General features: G+C 37.0%; 1 protein-coding gene across 2 annotated transcripts in view; it reads right to left on the reverse strand.

Annotated features, from left to right (window-relative positions):
• The window catches only part of cdh4 (cadherin 4, type 1, R-cadherin (retinal)), a 262,132-nt gene that overhangs the window by 152,870 nt on the left and 91,906 nt on the right, over positions 1-17,356 (reverse strand). The window contains exon 3 of one of the 2 annotated variants that reach the window (XM_051123119.1): positions 2,786-2,809. The exons of the other annotated variant lie outside the window; for it this stretch is intronic. Coding sequence (XP_050979076.1) covers positions 2,786-2,809 — 24 coding nt within the window. The remainder of the gene's footprint in view (positions 1-2,785; positions 2,810-17,356) is intronic. 2 annotated transcript variants of the gene reach the window in all.

Raw genomic sequence — 17,356 nt, forward strand, 5'->3', positions numbered from 1 at the left:
TGTAAGACGTTCTATAATAACTGAGTAAATCGTGGAAGTAGATGCAAAAACATTTATCAAGCAAACTACACTGACAGAGAGCACTTGCTGATCAGATGTAAACCACGAGAATAACGACACAAAGTGGTCCGAAAAATTGTACGATATACAGTCATTTATTCGTATACATACACTGCCGTTCAAAAGTTTGGGATCAGTATTTTTAATGTTTTTTTTAAGTCTCTTATGCTCATCAAAGTTGCATTTATTTGATCAGAAATACAGAAAAAACAGTAATAATGTGAAATTGCAATTTTAACAGACTTTAAAATATTATTTTTTTCTGTGGTGCAAAGCTACATTTTCCTGAGAAATCATTCTAATATGTTGATTTATTATCAGTTCTGGAAACAGTTGTGAAGCATATTTTCTTGGAACCTGTGATACTTTTTTCAGGATTCTTTGATGAATAGAAAGTTAAAAAGAACAGCACTTTTAGAAATCTTTCCTAACTATATACACTTAAGTTCAATAGTCTGCGGTCAATAATTTTTTCTTTTTTCTTCCTTTTTTGAATAAAATTAATACTTTTATTCAGCAAGGATGTATTAAATGGAAAAAAAAGTGATCAAAAGTAAAAACTTTTTTTAAGAAGAAGTTCCTATTATAAATAAATACTGTACTTTTTTTTAACTTTTTATTCATTAAAATATCCTGAAAAAAACGTATCACAGGTTCCAAAGAAATATTAAGCAGCACGACTGTTTTCAACATTGATAATAAATCAGCACATTAGAATGATTTCTGAAAGATCATGTGTCACTGAAGGCTGAAGTAATGATGCTGAAAATTCAGCTTTGCATCACTAAAATAAATTGTTTTTTTAAGTAAATTAAGATTGTAATACAATTTAAATTGTAATATTATTTCACAATATTACAGTTTTGTTCGGTATTTTTGATCAAATAAATGTGGCCTTGGTAAGCACAAGAGACTTCTCTGAAAAACACTAAAAATCTTACTGATCCCAAACTTTTGAAGTACATATGCATAGTTAAATATGCATTACCTTTCAAAACTTGTAGGTCAGTAAGACTTTTTTTATGCTCACTTAAGCTTGCATTTATTTACACTGTGCAATATTAATGCAATTTAAAATAACTCTTTTCAATTTTAATGCATTTTAAAACTAAAAATGTATTTATGTGATGCAAAGCTGGATTTTTAACAGCCATTACTTCAGTCTTTAGAAATTATTTTAATATGCCAAACTCTAATATATAAATTTGGTGATCAAAAAACATTTCTTAATATTGTCAAGACTAAAAGCAGTTGTGCCGTAACAGTATAAATATAGTTACTGTCAATTTTGATTAAATTAATGCATACCTGCTGAATTATTAATTTTCCTAAAAATAAACAAATATATAAAAATAAATAAATCCAAATCTATATACCCACATACTGTATCTACAGCTTTGTGTGTGCAAATGCATGTGTCGGCACCTCAGGTCTAAGCACTGTGAGTCACACTCATGGCTTTGGACAGGAAGAGAAAGTGCGCGTTTGTGTAAACACATTTGTGTAAAGCAGCCGGAGGAGTAATGCCTGCTGTCTAAACAGTGACCGTCACCATTACTGTTGTCAGGATGATGTCGTCAACATCTTTCTACATCGCTTCAACCATATGGCCCTTTGCTTCGTTTGGACTAACACCATACAAACACAGTAAAAAAGCTTTTAATACTAAAATAAAGAAACTCGCTGGTCTGCAGAGCGCTTTTTTTTACATCCTTTTCAGGCTATTCAAAACGCTTGCATTAGCCATATTATTATCCATTATGGTGCATTTGCAGAAATTTTGAAGGGCAGCACACTATTTGTACCAGCTTACCGTCTGACAAAAGAGCACTAGCAAAGAAAGTAAAATGTACTGCTGGCCTGCACATATCCTATTCTCGTGCAAAGTGCCGAGTAAACGGAAAACACGGACCCAGTGCCACGTCTTGTTTCCACAAAGCATTGTGGGCAAGTGTGCTTTGAGTGCAAAACATATACAGTGCGAGTTTAGGACAGGACTGCCCTTTAAGCACAGACTCTGCAAGGCATTTTTCACTCCTTTCTGATCTCACTCTTGCTCTCCATCTCCGAATAGATGCAGAAATGGTCAGCGCAGGTGTTATTTTCCAGTGGCCCTAGCAGCTCTGCAGGTGGACTATATGCTGGTCACGCAGTCCATTATATCCAGCACATGCGCGATACTTCCAGTGCTCCATTTTGCTAAAAATGGGAGGCAATTTGAGAATATATAACAGCATAAATTCAATAGCAAAAATGCACGCTTTAAAAGATTGCCTCCCGCTGAGTCAAATGTACATGAAAAAGAGGTCGGTCTATACAGCGACTCCCAGGGCAAGTGCCTCATCTTTGACAAACAGCCAGACCGAACGCGTGTGAACCGAACAATAGAACCGCGAGGGGTGATTGACCGAAGTGAGTCGAGAATGATTGAACGAGCATGCTGGGAAAATGTGCCAGCCCTGAAACTCGGAACAGAACCGAGGGAGCAGAGGTGAGTCTTCGGTAATCACTAACAAAGATTGGGTTCTTCGTGTCAGCCAACAGACCTGAAAGTATGCTAAGTGAATTTCTGAAAAAAAGATGTACATCTGCTGCCGCAGCGATGCTCCGCTCCGCTCCACGCGTGCTTGCCGACCAACGTTGAAAAACAATAATCACATTCGAGATCTGGCACATTCAGAGTCATGCAGAGCTGTATCCGGGAACATATTTCTCAAGTACTCACCATGGCCAGATGACAGCAGGGTATCTACAAGTGAGAGAAAACAGAGAGATGGTTAGAAAATGAAAACAACTTTTACACACAACTCAGATACTAGCAAATACCCAACAGAATTCAGTACAACAAACTCTGACAATATGCACACACGGGGTTTAACATAACATATTAAGTCACCACGAGAGCAGAGACAGGTTAGATTTACAATAATTGTGCTATTATAGCTGGGTAATTGAGTTCAAAATTGATGTTCAAAAACACTACATTCAATTAACTGTAAATATATGAAAGTCATTGAATTGTTCGTTCAACCAATTCATTCAAAAACTAAGATTTGTTTAACTGACTGTATAAAAAAAAGAGTGAGTCATCCAATCTTTAATTTAACTGATTCTTTCAAACACACTAATTCAATATTAAATGGATCAAATGAGTCTTTTGAATCATTCATTCAACCAATTTGTTCAAATATACTGATTTATTAAGGAACAAATCAAGTCACTTTCTATACGAGTAAGTAATCTGAATTGTTCATTCAACCAATTTATTCAAAACAGAGATCTGTTTAATGGATTGTTTATAAAAAAAAAAAAGACTGAGTCACCCAATCCGTAATTTAACCGATTCTTTCAAACACACTGATTCAATAATAAATTAATCAAATTAGTTATCTGAATCATTCGTCCAAACAATTCATTCAAAAAGACCGATTCAGAAAGAAAACAAGTGAATCTCTGTATGACTCAAAAAATCATTAGTTTTATTTTTTCAAAAGAAGAAAAAAAAAAATCATTCAGGAACAAAACACTACTAGTATGTGTTGCTTGGAGTCACAACAGTTGATTCCGCTTTGGTTTTGTTTGGAATCATTTCTATTAGAAAAGCAAACTGCACAAAGTAATTGGCAATATTAGCTGTTTCCATCTCTGTTTTTATGTGCATTTTGAAGTATCACATCAGAAACAAGTGATGGAAACGAATCCCTTGATTCGCAAAAAAGTTTTTATGCTCACTTGAGGTGTTTTTTGACCAAACTAATTCACCATATAAATTTCTCCATACACATCAAAAAATGTATGTGACTTTGTGCTATGGGACTGCTTAAACTGACTAACCAGTGGACCAATCTTATTACACAGCATCTGAAATGTTGTTATGGTCATTCCTAAACGCCTGAGCAAAATCTGTGGCCCAAGTATTTCTGTATAATTGTCTCCCAGAACTGTCTTACATGACTGCGTTCCCAAACAGCAGGCATCCACCTCTGAAAGCAATGACTGCAATTATTGTTTCGTCTACTTGCTCTTAGGCACAGGTAATTTATAATATATGAAAATGATTATATTCAGTGGCTTCTCCTACTTTTCTTAGTGATATATAATGCCAGTTTATCAGGGAGTGATGATTTTGTTCTCTTTGACTCGAATGGAAACGGTGCTTACTCACTAATGTTTTATGCGATATTCCAATTTTGTTTTACTTTTCCACAAGTTCGGATGGAAATATAGCTATAGTGTCAAAAATATTTATTAACCCAGTAATACTGCCAAATCACAGCCAGAATTATTTAACAACTGCACTCTTAAGATTATAAAGCTAGCTACGGAGAATAGCCCTGCTCTTGTACATTGTCCAAATAACTCTTGCAAGGTTTTCCCCTTTATTTTTTGTTTTATATTTCAGGAGTTCCACTTCAGTCTCTATGGGAAATGAGGAAAGAAGAATTCGAATTTCAACAAGCCAGCTCAACTGACTGCATCTTTTCGGTTGAAATACAGTTTTGTCTCCAAGTTCATGCAGTTGTTCATCGGCGAGTATGCAATCCATGTTTCAAAACTTCTGCACAGGAAAAAAAAAAAAAAAAAAACACACACAGAAAATCCAGAGTGCTGTAGGTCTTCCAAACAATGTTCCTTTATTCTACATGAATAACAATTTCTCATTTATTCAGTATCTCATCCCCCACTGCTGCGAATTCAGGCAGTTCCTCTCTCCTCCCCAAGGCTTCACGCAGACTCATTGGCACACAATCTGGGCATTTTGGCATGGATGCAGACTCTAACGCTGTGTCTGAACTCTCGCCCATGCCTAAACCTTGTAGCGCTCACCAGGAGATGACTAACAATCACTGTTACGATTTCAGACTCCCAGCACGTACAGGGGAAACTTAGCCAACTGTAAAACATCAAGGAACTTGCTTCTGCCCTGAAAGAAAATCTTAAAAATAAATATTTCTTTCATTTGAATAATGAACTAAGAAACTCTCCTCCACTGATGATTCATTCGAGACGCAGACACACGTTTAGGTTCAATTAAGCAGCATCTGCCTGAAGAAAATAATTGTATAAAACATTTGCAGCATTCCAAGGACCCACTCAGCCTTTTCTGTCTATGCACCGTCTGTTCCCTTGAGTCGCACGCTCCCGTTACGCGTCTAAATCGCTCTTGCTGGATGACTATACGTGCGTTCTCTCGTACATCTTCAAAACGGAAAGGTCATTGCAATTTATTTCTCTCTCTGAAAATACAGATTACTTCGTTTCTTGTTCAATAGTGTTTTCGGTCACTGCCCACGCACAGCAAGAAACACCCAAACTAAAGCCATTGTGAATGTTTCTTATGAACCGTGCAAGTTCTTCTTTACATCTCGCCTCTGTAGCGACGTGACAGAACGGCAAGGTCTCCGAAGATCCTCTGCAACACATTACTGAACACGTTCTTGTAACAATACCCAGCCAATATAATTAAAACCATACTAATGAACGAGCAAATGTACTAAAGTTTCATTTTAAGTGCCGACATACTGCACAATTCTGCTGGGTCTTGTTAAACCAAGTAGAGGGAGACAGAATGAAAAAGAAGACGATGCAAAGAAATGTATCTACCAACAAAACACTCCCACAACAAAAACATGAATAATTCATTGCGCAAATGGCAACAAACAATATTCCGTTCCACATGGATTTCTGTATTAATTGGAGTGAGTGTAGTGAGAAGTGGAAATTTCCATGTTCCTCCATGTCTTTCTCCCTACTGGAGAGAAAGCCGGAAAGTTGGCTTCATACAAATTAATTAGTTGTCTGATTATGAAAAACAACAATGGACTTTATTGTTTTCTGCCATTTGTTTGTTTTGATTAATTATTACTAATGGATTGCGCGCGGAATAACAATGAGGTAAAAACGTTCTTGATTGCTTAAATATGCAGAAATACACTGCTGAGGGTTTATGTATCAGAAGCAGTGACAGTGAAAATAAACATTATGCTAGAGAACTGTTTGCATTATTTGAGCTTCACCAGACCTGGAACATACACATGCAGGTTTAATGTTTATTGTCACTACATTGATAGGAATGTGGGGAGCCAAACAAGCTGGATTTGAAACCGCATCTTCCACATCAGCACATTAGCTGTTTTTTTTTTTAATCTGAATAATGTAAATTGCCATATACAGCCACAAAAATGTGGGAATCACAGTGTGTTTGCTTTAGTAAATTGCTTTTGTCCATTACCAATTATTTATGTGCAACAGGATTAAGCCAGCATATGCTTTACGCAAACATGCCATACTAAACGTGTACTCATGTCGATGGTAATAACCTTCAGTGCTCAAGGGGGCAGCAGAGTTACCTTCAAATGTCTTTGCAACTATAGTAGGTTGTTACTGTAACCATATACCTTAAACAGTATCGTTATTCAAATTAAGCTAATTCGCAAAGCAAGATTCTCAAACCGTTGCTGTAAAAGTAGCTGACCTGAATTAAAAAAATGGCCATAGAAGAAGACATTTTATGCTAATGCCAGAAATAGCAGCCACTGTGGCAAACCTAAAGGGATGGTCACATTAGGTTTTGTGGACAAAAAAGGTCAACTGTCTATTGTCACAAGTAAACAGCTGATGCTCACACAGAAATCACCTTCAAACCAAGCAGCTTTCTGTCTGATTTTTCTCCATATAGTGGACTTCAGTAGGAGTCAATGAGTTGAAGGTCCAAATTGCAGTTTCAATGCAGCCTCAAAGGGCTCTACATGATCCCAGCCGAGGAACAATGGTCTTGTCTAGCAAAACAATCAACAGTCATTTTCTATGACTGAAAAAATGCAAGATGAGCATTTGTGGTTAAAAAGTATATATTTTTAGAAAATGATCATTTCGCTAGATAAGACCCTTATTCCTTGGCTGGGATCGTGTTAAGCCCTGTGAAGCTGCAGTGAAACTGCAATTTGGACCTTTAACCCGTTCATACCCATTGAAGTCCACTATATGGAGAAAAATCCTAGAATGTTTTCCTCAAAAACCTTAGTTTCTTTTCAACTGAAGAAAGAAAGACACAAACATCTTGGATGACATGGTGAGTGAATTATCAGGAGTGAACTAATCCTTCAAGAATGATTTTTACATTTTCCGTTGTTTCAGTGTGGATGAGAAACTTTTGAAAAAAGTTTGGAAACGCTAGTTTGGATGGAGATTTTAAAGTAAACACTGCTTTCAAATGTATCCAGATTAATGCAGACATTGCCTTAGACGAATCTGTGCTGGTGTCACCATGAGTCTTCTTGACTAGCCCAACCAACTTCAGTTTTCCTGGTGAGCTGCAAGAACATTCATGCTGGTCTTTTTTTACCAGGGTAGGCTTTATGTTATCTATCTGTGGAGTAAATCCGGCAGAGTCTGATCTTCTGGATCTAGCTTTAGTATGGATAATGTGAGGATGGAAGTGCAAACCATCATCTGAACTGTCCATCATCTGAAGTCCAAAGTGACCAAAGAATATCACTTTCAATCTAATAACCAGGCTCAGTAGATCTGGAGCCTTCAGGCATCATCTCATATCTCTAAACCTTTCCCAGTTGTGGGTGCAGCCTCTCACAGTCATGTGACACACCATAAAAGAGGTAATATCCTGTAGGTGTGACATGGTTAAATCTGGCCGTGTGCAAGCGTCGAGCAGATCAGGAGGATTTCACACATTCAGCGAGGTAATCGAAAACAGTCTCCACAAACATACACACACACATGGCAGAGGTAACAGAACAACAGAGGGATGCACGTACAGCACAAACAGATTGTGAGGGTAATTCAATTTCCTGCTGCAGCGCTGAGGCTCAAATGGTCTCCATCAGTGGTTCAATCAGCGGCTGGTTCTGTAATTTCCCCAGCTGGACTCTCACCTCGTCTCACGCATTGAAGGGATGCACCGGGCCAGTGCTGATACTCCAGCAAAATACTAAAGTACAGAACTAGCACTTTAGACGATACAGTAGAATGGCGTGATAAGACGGCACATGGCTTGTTATACCTCTTGTTGCTAAACAAAGGAAGATAAACCCTTTACGACACAACTAAAGGACTAGCACTGAAAAACACCACTGGAAAAGTGTAATACTAAACCGCTGGAGATTTGTAGCTAGAAATGGATGCACTGCTGAAGCACTACATTAAACATTTTCAGAGAGAGACAGGTGCATATATACATAATTAAATGAATATTTTATGTAAATTAAACTGTAAATGAAATTTTTATGCAAAATATATTTATTTATTGCCAACACTTCATAATAAGGTCTTATTTGTTAAACAGTAAATGAAAAGGTGTCCCTTTATTATTTAATGTAGCATGAGCAGTTTTTAATCTAAATTAGATTGTATAATTTTGAAATTTGAAGCAAAAACAGAATCGTCTGACTTCAGTTTTGTAAAACTATACATTAAAAATATATGCACAAAACAAACACAGCAGACGGGCTGAATGAGATGCAAATTCACTCTCTGACAGCAGGTGGCGCTTATGGAACACCAGTGATACAGCGTTCTCTTGGTTACCGCTGTAAACAAAGCACAGCTGCACTTATTGCTGCATCCCAATTCGCTTACTCTCCATCCTAAATAGTATTCAAAAAGATAATTAGTTGTCCCAAATTGTATGTTTTAAAAAAGTATGCGTTTTAAAAAGTCTACTACTTCCAGTTAGAATTTGAAGTGCAGATTGATGCACACTCTAACGGCTAATATTGCCCACAACACATTGCATGATTAGAACTACAAACCGCCTAAAAAGTGTTAAAAAAAACTACAAACATGGTGGATATGCACGAAAGGGGTTTGAGTGATAAATAATCAATGTCTAACCTGATGAAGAAATATTTAATGCTATCTGTGTTATATATTATCTGCAGCAACATTGTGAACTTTTATAATGATATGTTTGGTCATTAACTTTTAAATGCATCATTATGCAAAGCGTCCATTAATAACGCAGCTATGACAAAGTAGTATGTCCAAAGCTTGCCTACTATTCTGCTACATACTCAAAGTATGTACTTTTTCTTCACAAAAGGAGTACATACTTTTAGGCCATAGCATAAGTAGGCGAATTTGAACACAGCATAAGTATCGTTCAGAGGCAAGATAAAAAGCAAATACCATATACAGAGTTCTGGCATGAAACTCTAGATGGCACAGTCTGGTAGGTCTAGCTAAATCTGACCTGGCGACATCATTCCCACATAGCAGCTGATTGGTTCTTCCTGTATCGGTAGCCAATGAGCTTACTGCACAATATTTAAATACCTGGCTTTTGTTTGCCGTAGCAGTTTGCAGCGCATTTTAGAAACCCTCCACCTTCCCCAGCTCCACCTGTATAGATCTGCTACTGAGTGATTCATGTATGCTATATAAGGGGGATTATTCAGTATGTTATATGTGCAGCAGCAGTATTTCTTACATGCTTACAGCAGCATATTGTGGATGTATAGGCAGAAGCAAGTCTCGGTTCTTGCTCTGCCACAGCAGCAGCTGCGTAGCAGATCCATTCTGCCAAGACCAAATACATTAACAATGTCATGTACATTACCATGCCAATCCCTCCGAGAGCTAAACTTTTCTAAACAAGCTGAGTTATTACACAGAACACTAAAATCTTCTAGCAAACATAAACAACCAGACTTTTCTGAAACCAGCATTACTCGATCAACCAGTCAATTCCAGCATCAACGCATTTAGCTTCCTGAAATTTTTAAGAAAAATAAAACGAGAAGCAGTACAGCCGAGTTCTTTTCAAGGTTCACATGATGCTTAAACCAGTGTTTGAAATATGAAAGATAGGGAGCTGAAGTATTCCATTTATAAAAGGATTAAATTGCTACATCACAGTGCAAAAGCACAGTATTAGCTACAGGAACAGAGGGTTCAAAAAGGACTGCAAATTTATGAAATTACAGAGAGGTGAGGAGTCATTGCGGCAAGCGGAACTGAAGATGAAAAATTATCACAATGCCACATGTACGGTGCCACAGGGGTAAAAAGTTTCAAACAGTACAAAACTTTATTCCGCGTTATAAAACGACGCTGTGCGGTTGGATATATGGGTTTGTGGGTGCCAGTGCAGCAGTTGCTCTGTATTGCGTATTAAAATCTGCTGTAGTCCATCATATCACCAAATGCTTTCACATTTAAAGCTAATTAGCGCTGAAGTACTACATCACATACTGTAATAACCTGTTTTAATCGGTAAGCTGCATAGAGACTATACTAATAAAAGCCTTATGGTCAAATTTGACATTGTGATTCTCAGCACAAAGGCCTAACTAGACACAACTGGTGCTGATCCAGACTTTTGGTTTCAATAACTTCTGCAAATTAAGAGAACATAGACGTCTGACCATATGGCTCGCTGATTTTTGGATGAAAGTAAGCATAAATTCTTGCAAAGCTAAGATGCTCATAATATGCCTGCTTTGTCAGGAGCAAATTAATGCAATGCTGGTAAGATATTATTCTTTTTTGAGTAAGGAACTGCTGATGAACAATATTTATGAGTAAATCAACTGAGCCTCCTGTTATTAAGTTTCATCTATGAATGCAATATTACGCCCCCAAATCCCTTAATGCAGTTTTCACGATCTAAGAAAAAGATGAGATAAGAAATACATTTTCTTGCATCAGTGTTGATGGGTGGCCAGTATAAAGAAAGCAAGGAAAAGGAGAAACATTTTCAGTGTTGTGATGTCTACACAGTACATCAATGCATTTTGGCATCACCACAAAATATTTTCCCTCTTTTTTATACATGCTTGCATGTTTGAGTGAGTGTTTGTTTTTATGAGAGTGTTCTAAATGCGTATCGTTGACTAATTAGAAATGAAGGGTAGTCAGTCACAGTTTGTGAGTCAGTGTAGCACACAACCACACACATACACACACACAAATGTCACAACAGGAAAAAAGGTCTAAAAATCACTTTTGGTGCCGAACCATCACAGACTGAGGCAGATTTTTACTTAATGCAGTGCCTTACGAGCTGTTCAAGAATAGAGAGATGAAAAGAGAAAAATGCATCTGTTTGAAAGGTAGTTTGCTATATATGTCAGAAAAGAATGAGCTCAGGAGGAAAGGAGGTAAACAGTGCGTTTACACACAGAGTAACACAAATTCTCTTGACTACCAACAGAGAAAGAACTCCATGGGCTAGTGGGGGGCCAACAGCTTCATCAGCAGATTTTGTTATACATAATCATTGAATTGTTTTTCACTCGTTGCCTGCTGTTGTGACAAAACATTAAAAATGGGATGAGAGTCAGAAGTTCTGCAGTCATATATCTTACTGTAACACTGTTATGATAATAAGGCACCTATCAAGTAAAGTGGATGATTTCATACTCATCCACTGCACCACAACTCTTACGCTGCTTTTAAATTGAAAATAACCAAGGTTGGCAATCAACACTTGAAAAAAAAAAAATGAATGGATGAATGAATAAATAAATAAAACTATTATTAAAAAAATACAATGGCTGTGTCCGAAAGCTCTAAAATGCTGCCTTCGGAAGCAGCATTCCAAAGCAGGAAGGCATCAAGGAACGTCCGAATCCAAATTCTGCTTCACTTCCTGTCTCCGGAGGTACCTCCTTTTGATCGAATTTTGAAGGCAGCATAGATGTATCCTTCGCTGCCTTCGATTTCACACAATCCTGTGCGTGTGCATCATATAGGCTATATAAATAAAGATATTCTGGTGAAATTAAACGTATTACTTTATATAACAGATGACATCTTGACCATGATATACTTTATGAACAGTAATAGTGTAAAAAGCATAACAAATAATATTGTTTGTAATAATAGCGTTTTACAAAAATGTTAAAAGGGTTCAAATGAGTAGTAAATATGAATAATATTTACAACATACTACCAATAATAACGAAACAGCCACTAATAACAATGACCTGTTCTGCAATAATACTTGCAACAATGCTTTTATTTCATTCGTTGCCATCTTTTTTGATGCCCAGACCTTCAATGACAATGACATTCAGGTCTTTATGTATTATTAAATAATTTATACATAACTGTTTAAGATCGTTTTTCTACAAAATGTACAACTTAGCCGTTAGGTAACCATGCAACGACTGCACGTTCCGTTGCCTCTGAAGTCTGTCCGAAACGGTTTCTAGAGTGGCCTTCGAAGTCACTGCCTGATAAGGCAGCGAGGCAGCAAGTCAGCTGACCTTGCTTTCGGACGCGGCCAATTATAAAACGGATAGTTCCGGTCATTGATTCTGAATGGTTGAGCTGCATTCAAAGCTGTTGTAAATTACACTACAAAAATACACTGTTGTTTACTTTTGTGTGTTGCTTGGCAACCACAACTGTTTCTGAGGAACTACATTGTTTGGTGGAAGAATACTGTTTTTATTAATATCATTACACTTTATTAGCTCTGTTTTATTTTGTGAAACCTTACTACATATATGGAATGACCATTTTATAAAAGCAGTAAGCCCTGTGAAGCTGTTGTTTACAGTGAATTTAAACCAATGCCTCTTAGCTGTTATAAATTCACTGTAAACCACGGCTTCTTGGGGTTTATTGCTTTACTATTTAATTAAATTATTTTAATTTTACTTACCGTTCTTTATCCCTTTTTTGTTTTTGTTTACAGAATAAATCTCATAAACATGGACTATCAATGTAAATATACTGTAGGTATACAGTAAGTAAGCTTTACATTTATAATAAATGCATATACATAATTTAACATCAACATCGTTGCAAATTTGCTCATGAATATTTATCGTAAGACATTTTGTCCATTAGTCCTAACTAATTTGCTAAAAGGCAGATGATAAGTAGGCATTAGTCATACTATGATTACAACTCACCCTTTTGTGTCCCGGGGCCTGTGAATTCAAGCGACGGCCCTGTGATTAACACTTTGAGCTTGAACTGACCTTTTACACAAGCAAAACAAAACTCTTAAAATACAATGGGAATCACCAAAATCATGAAAGAATGGGTGAACATCTTCCGAACACAAAGATATTTTTGATGAAATTCTGAGCCTGCATAGACAGCTATGCAACTGTCATGTTCACGGCCCAGAAAGGTAGTAAGGACATTGTTAAAATAGACGTGACATCAGTGGTTCAATAATTGTATGATACTATGAGCTTTTAACGTGGTAGCTGCGTCATTGTCTATGCACGGTCAGAACGCTCTCGGATTTAATCAAAAATGAAGTCTTATAGGTCTTAGAGGTTTGTAATGGCATGAGGGTGAGTAATTAAAGACAGAATTTTTCATTTTTGGGCGAAGTATCTCTTTAAACTTGAGGGGAGAAAAATATCCTAGGGTTAAGTTGTTTGCTATGAAAGATCGTCATCTCATCTTCATCACAGCGATGAGTTTGTGCTCAAAGTAAAACAATGACACAGTGTCTCTGCAGTGGGTATGTTTAGGGCTCACAGTCAGTAAACGATTGCGCATACATGCATATTCAGTCTTATTTCTGCATCTCTCAGTCACTTTCTCTCCCCGCCTGCCCCGTCTTTTCTCTCTTCCTTCATCATGCAGTCGGAGCCTGTGGGCACAGTGTGGGAGATAGTGCAGTAAGCTCTCCTCTCCTCTCTCTAATCTCATTTCCCACTGCCTGGATTAAACAAATGTCTGTCATTACCGCTCACTGGTGGCGGGGAGGAGGGTTTAGGGTCCACAGGAGCGGCAGAGAGAACGGGAGGGCGGGAGCGACAGAATGGCAGAGAGAGAGAGAGAGAAACAGAAACGGAAAATAAAATAACCGGAAGAAAAAAGCGGGAGCAGGTACTAAAGAGACCATCAAATGAGGGACCCAGGGAGATAGCGAGAAATTGAGACAAAATAAGAGCGAGTGACGGAGCGAGAGAGAGATATTTTAAGAGCGGGCTTCTCTTACTTTCGACAAACCACTCTAACTGCCCACAGATGGGCCACAGCCATAACAGGGCCAAACGGCGCTGAATGAAAAAGAGAAAAGAGACCGAAATGAAGAAGAGAAGGAGAGGAGGTGCTGACAGTAAGACAGAGAGCGAAACGACAGCCTCCCCCCCGCCGCTAAGAAAAATTGACAGCGTGTGGTAACGCTGCATCAGAAGACCCAGTGGCAAGCCTTCCACCATCATCAACCAATCCCATGTCCTTTTCATTGAAAACAGCAAGTCTCTCACTATCAGCACATAAAGAGCAGTTATACACTCAAGGTGCACCCAAAGCCCAAAGGGGGTCCGTTCCACTGCGCCTATAGTCAGTCTCGGGGTTCATTTCGACATTACCTTCCCCTTTTAACCTGCGGTCTGTTTACAGCCCGCTGGCGGAGAGACATTGTCAATCCCGATAGAGTTTGTATTCCATATTTCAAAACAGACATTTAGATCCACAAGGGCCCATTGAGGCTGAAATGGTGTGAATCTATTTCGCCGCAGGGAGGGGTGGGCGACATAACGTGGCCGCTTTCGTCCTCCCCGCCTCCGTCTGGTTTATTACACCGCACCCGACTGGCTGGAGGTCCCGGTTGATGGACCTTTAAGTATTTAGGACTACGAGAGCAGAAATAATTTCCCTCCGAGGGAGCGCTCGCTCCAGGTCAGGGAAAGGTAGTCTGACCGCGTACGGCTCGCAAGCGGTCTTCTTTTCTGAACACAATGGCCTGTGAAACCAGGAGACACAGAAGAGAATCATGGAATCATTCGCCTTTACTTCGCTATTCAGAACCCGTCGGGGGGTCTAATCAGCGGTAATCTCGTCAACGAAATCACTGACAGAAATGTTTGTTGACAAATTGTTTTTGTCAGCGATAACAAAGAATTATAGCATGCTATTGATGAAAATATGGCGGGGAAAGCAACGCTGAAAGATATTACAGGGAAAAATGAAAATGTTGTCTTCATTTGCTCACCCCCATGCTATTCCAACTCAGTAATATTGTCTTGCTTCTCTGAAAAACAAAAGATCTTAAGCAGAATGTCCTAAGGCAGCTTTTCCATGCAATGAAAAAAGTGGATGGGGGATTTTAAAAGCAAAGCTCCAAAAAAGCATCATAAAAATATCATAATGTAATAAAATATAATATTTTTTTTTGTCATATTTTAAACAGATCATGACACAAAGCTATCATACACAATACTGTTAAAACCTGTATGTACAACCCAATGATTTCCGCAATACAGAAAACGGGGACGGAATCTTAGAATCCAGTCATAAAAATGGAATTTAATGTGTACCACAGAGTGTAACGGAATTTGCCAAATTGAACGAACAAATCAAAAGTAGATCAGTACACTTAAGTCAAAACGTGATACAGACAACTGACACGATATGTACAAGTCCTGCATTTTCTGTGTCTCTGTGTGAATGAATGGCAAGCGGTTTCATTTACTACACACATACTGATGCCAGTGTTTTCAGCCTCTGCTGCCTCAAAATATGAGTACATGAACACAAACATAATCTTCAGAACTGCTCTCAGAGTCACTTAATAAAATTTTGTAGTTTTGTTTGAGAAAAACCATCGTCATATTATATAGAAACAGAAGCGTATAGGTCTTCACAGCAACTCGTCAAAATAAAAGGCTGGTTTAACTTGAAGAAACTGGCTAAAATATTTTAATGTAATTATAGTACACTTACTAATAATACAATTATTATTAAAACATTAATTATTAAGGAATATTTACAAGAAAAAATGTAAATACACAACACAGTATTTCTGAAGTAAATAAATAACTAAAATATAAAATAATATATAATATATAAATTATGCTTTTGATTAAAAAAAAATGTAATAAAATTAGAGCAACGATTAATCACATCCAAAATTCAAATGGAATCCAGAAAATTAATGGAACACACAGAATTTGTTAAAAAAAAAAAAAAAAAAAAAAAAAAAAAAAAATATATATATATATATATATATATATTTAATTTAACCATAAAAAAAGGAAAAAAAATGTAATACAGACAAACGGAATTTGGGAAAAAATAAAACATATTTCATAGGGCCCTATTTATGGTAAAATTAATTAAATTAAAAGGCATATTGTGAAATATTGTTACAATCTAAAATGACAGTTTTCTATGTGAATATGTTTTAAAATTATTTAATAATTTATTTATGTGATATGTAGGCCATTAAATATGAAGTGAATATCTGTGTTGCGTTACTCGCGGAATGTTTTTCGTAACATAAAAACAATAAAATAGATAAATAAATAAAACATTTTATGATGCAACCGGACATGTCAACCCGGACGTGTCAATAAGCTCTTCACTGATTGGGTTGTCCGACAACACGTTATGCGAATTTTCCACTCGAGCTTAAATTTTTTAATTTGCGCAGAAAATGCATTTGAGATGAACGTTGCGCTTTCTTACGTTGCGCTCCTTCAATATTCAACGTTGCGCTCCTTCAACGTTGCGCTCCTTCAACGTTGCGCTCCTTCAATATTCTTATTGCTTTACGTCTTTGCACTGACTTTGCATGTAATGTACTCATGCAAATAATTAATTAATTAAATAAATAAATTATTAATTTAGAATTATAAAAATATATAACTAAATATATATATTTTTTTAGCTTTTGGTGTGCACACACTATTGCTCTTTCATGATCCTTAAAAACAACTGTACTTCTTTATGTATTTTTGAAAACCGAATATGAATGAATCTTACCGATCCTAAACCTTGGAATGGGTGTGTATATCTTCAGAATACTTATTTTAACATTATAGTTATGATACATTTTTATTTATTTATTTGGAGCTTGGCATTTAAAATCTTCAAATAACATTGTATGAAAAAGCTGCCTTAGGACATTTCATGAAGCAAAAAAAATAATACTGGGTTAGAATGGCATGGGGTGAGGAAATGATGACAATTTTATCATCTTGTCTTTAACAATGCACTAACAATGTTTTTAAAGCCGAAATATAGAAACTACTGATCCAAACAATCCAATCATAGTATGTTGCATATTGACTCACTTGATCTGAAAGAGCTGAACACCAGTGAACTGAACCGTTCTGATTAGTTTACTCAGACACATCCTACATACAGTATGAGAAATGGCCTATATCCACAACATAAACATAATACTACAATTTATATGCAATACTACATCTGCATAAACAATAAATGCATGGGCAAACTTGCACATTTTAGCATATAACTTAATTCAGCTCACGTTGTGAATACATTACTGCTATAACAGCACACTACTTTTACAGCAAAGCAATACACAGAAGTTACCACATGAAGACCACTAAAA

This window comes from Labeo rohita, chromosome 11 (assembly GCF_022985175.1).
Source record: "Labeo rohita strain BAU-BD-2019 chromosome 11, IGBB_LRoh.1.0, whole genome shotgun sequence".
Lineage (NCBI taxonomy): Eukaryota > Metazoa > Chordata > Actinopteri > Cypriniformes > Cyprinidae > Labeo > Labeo rohita.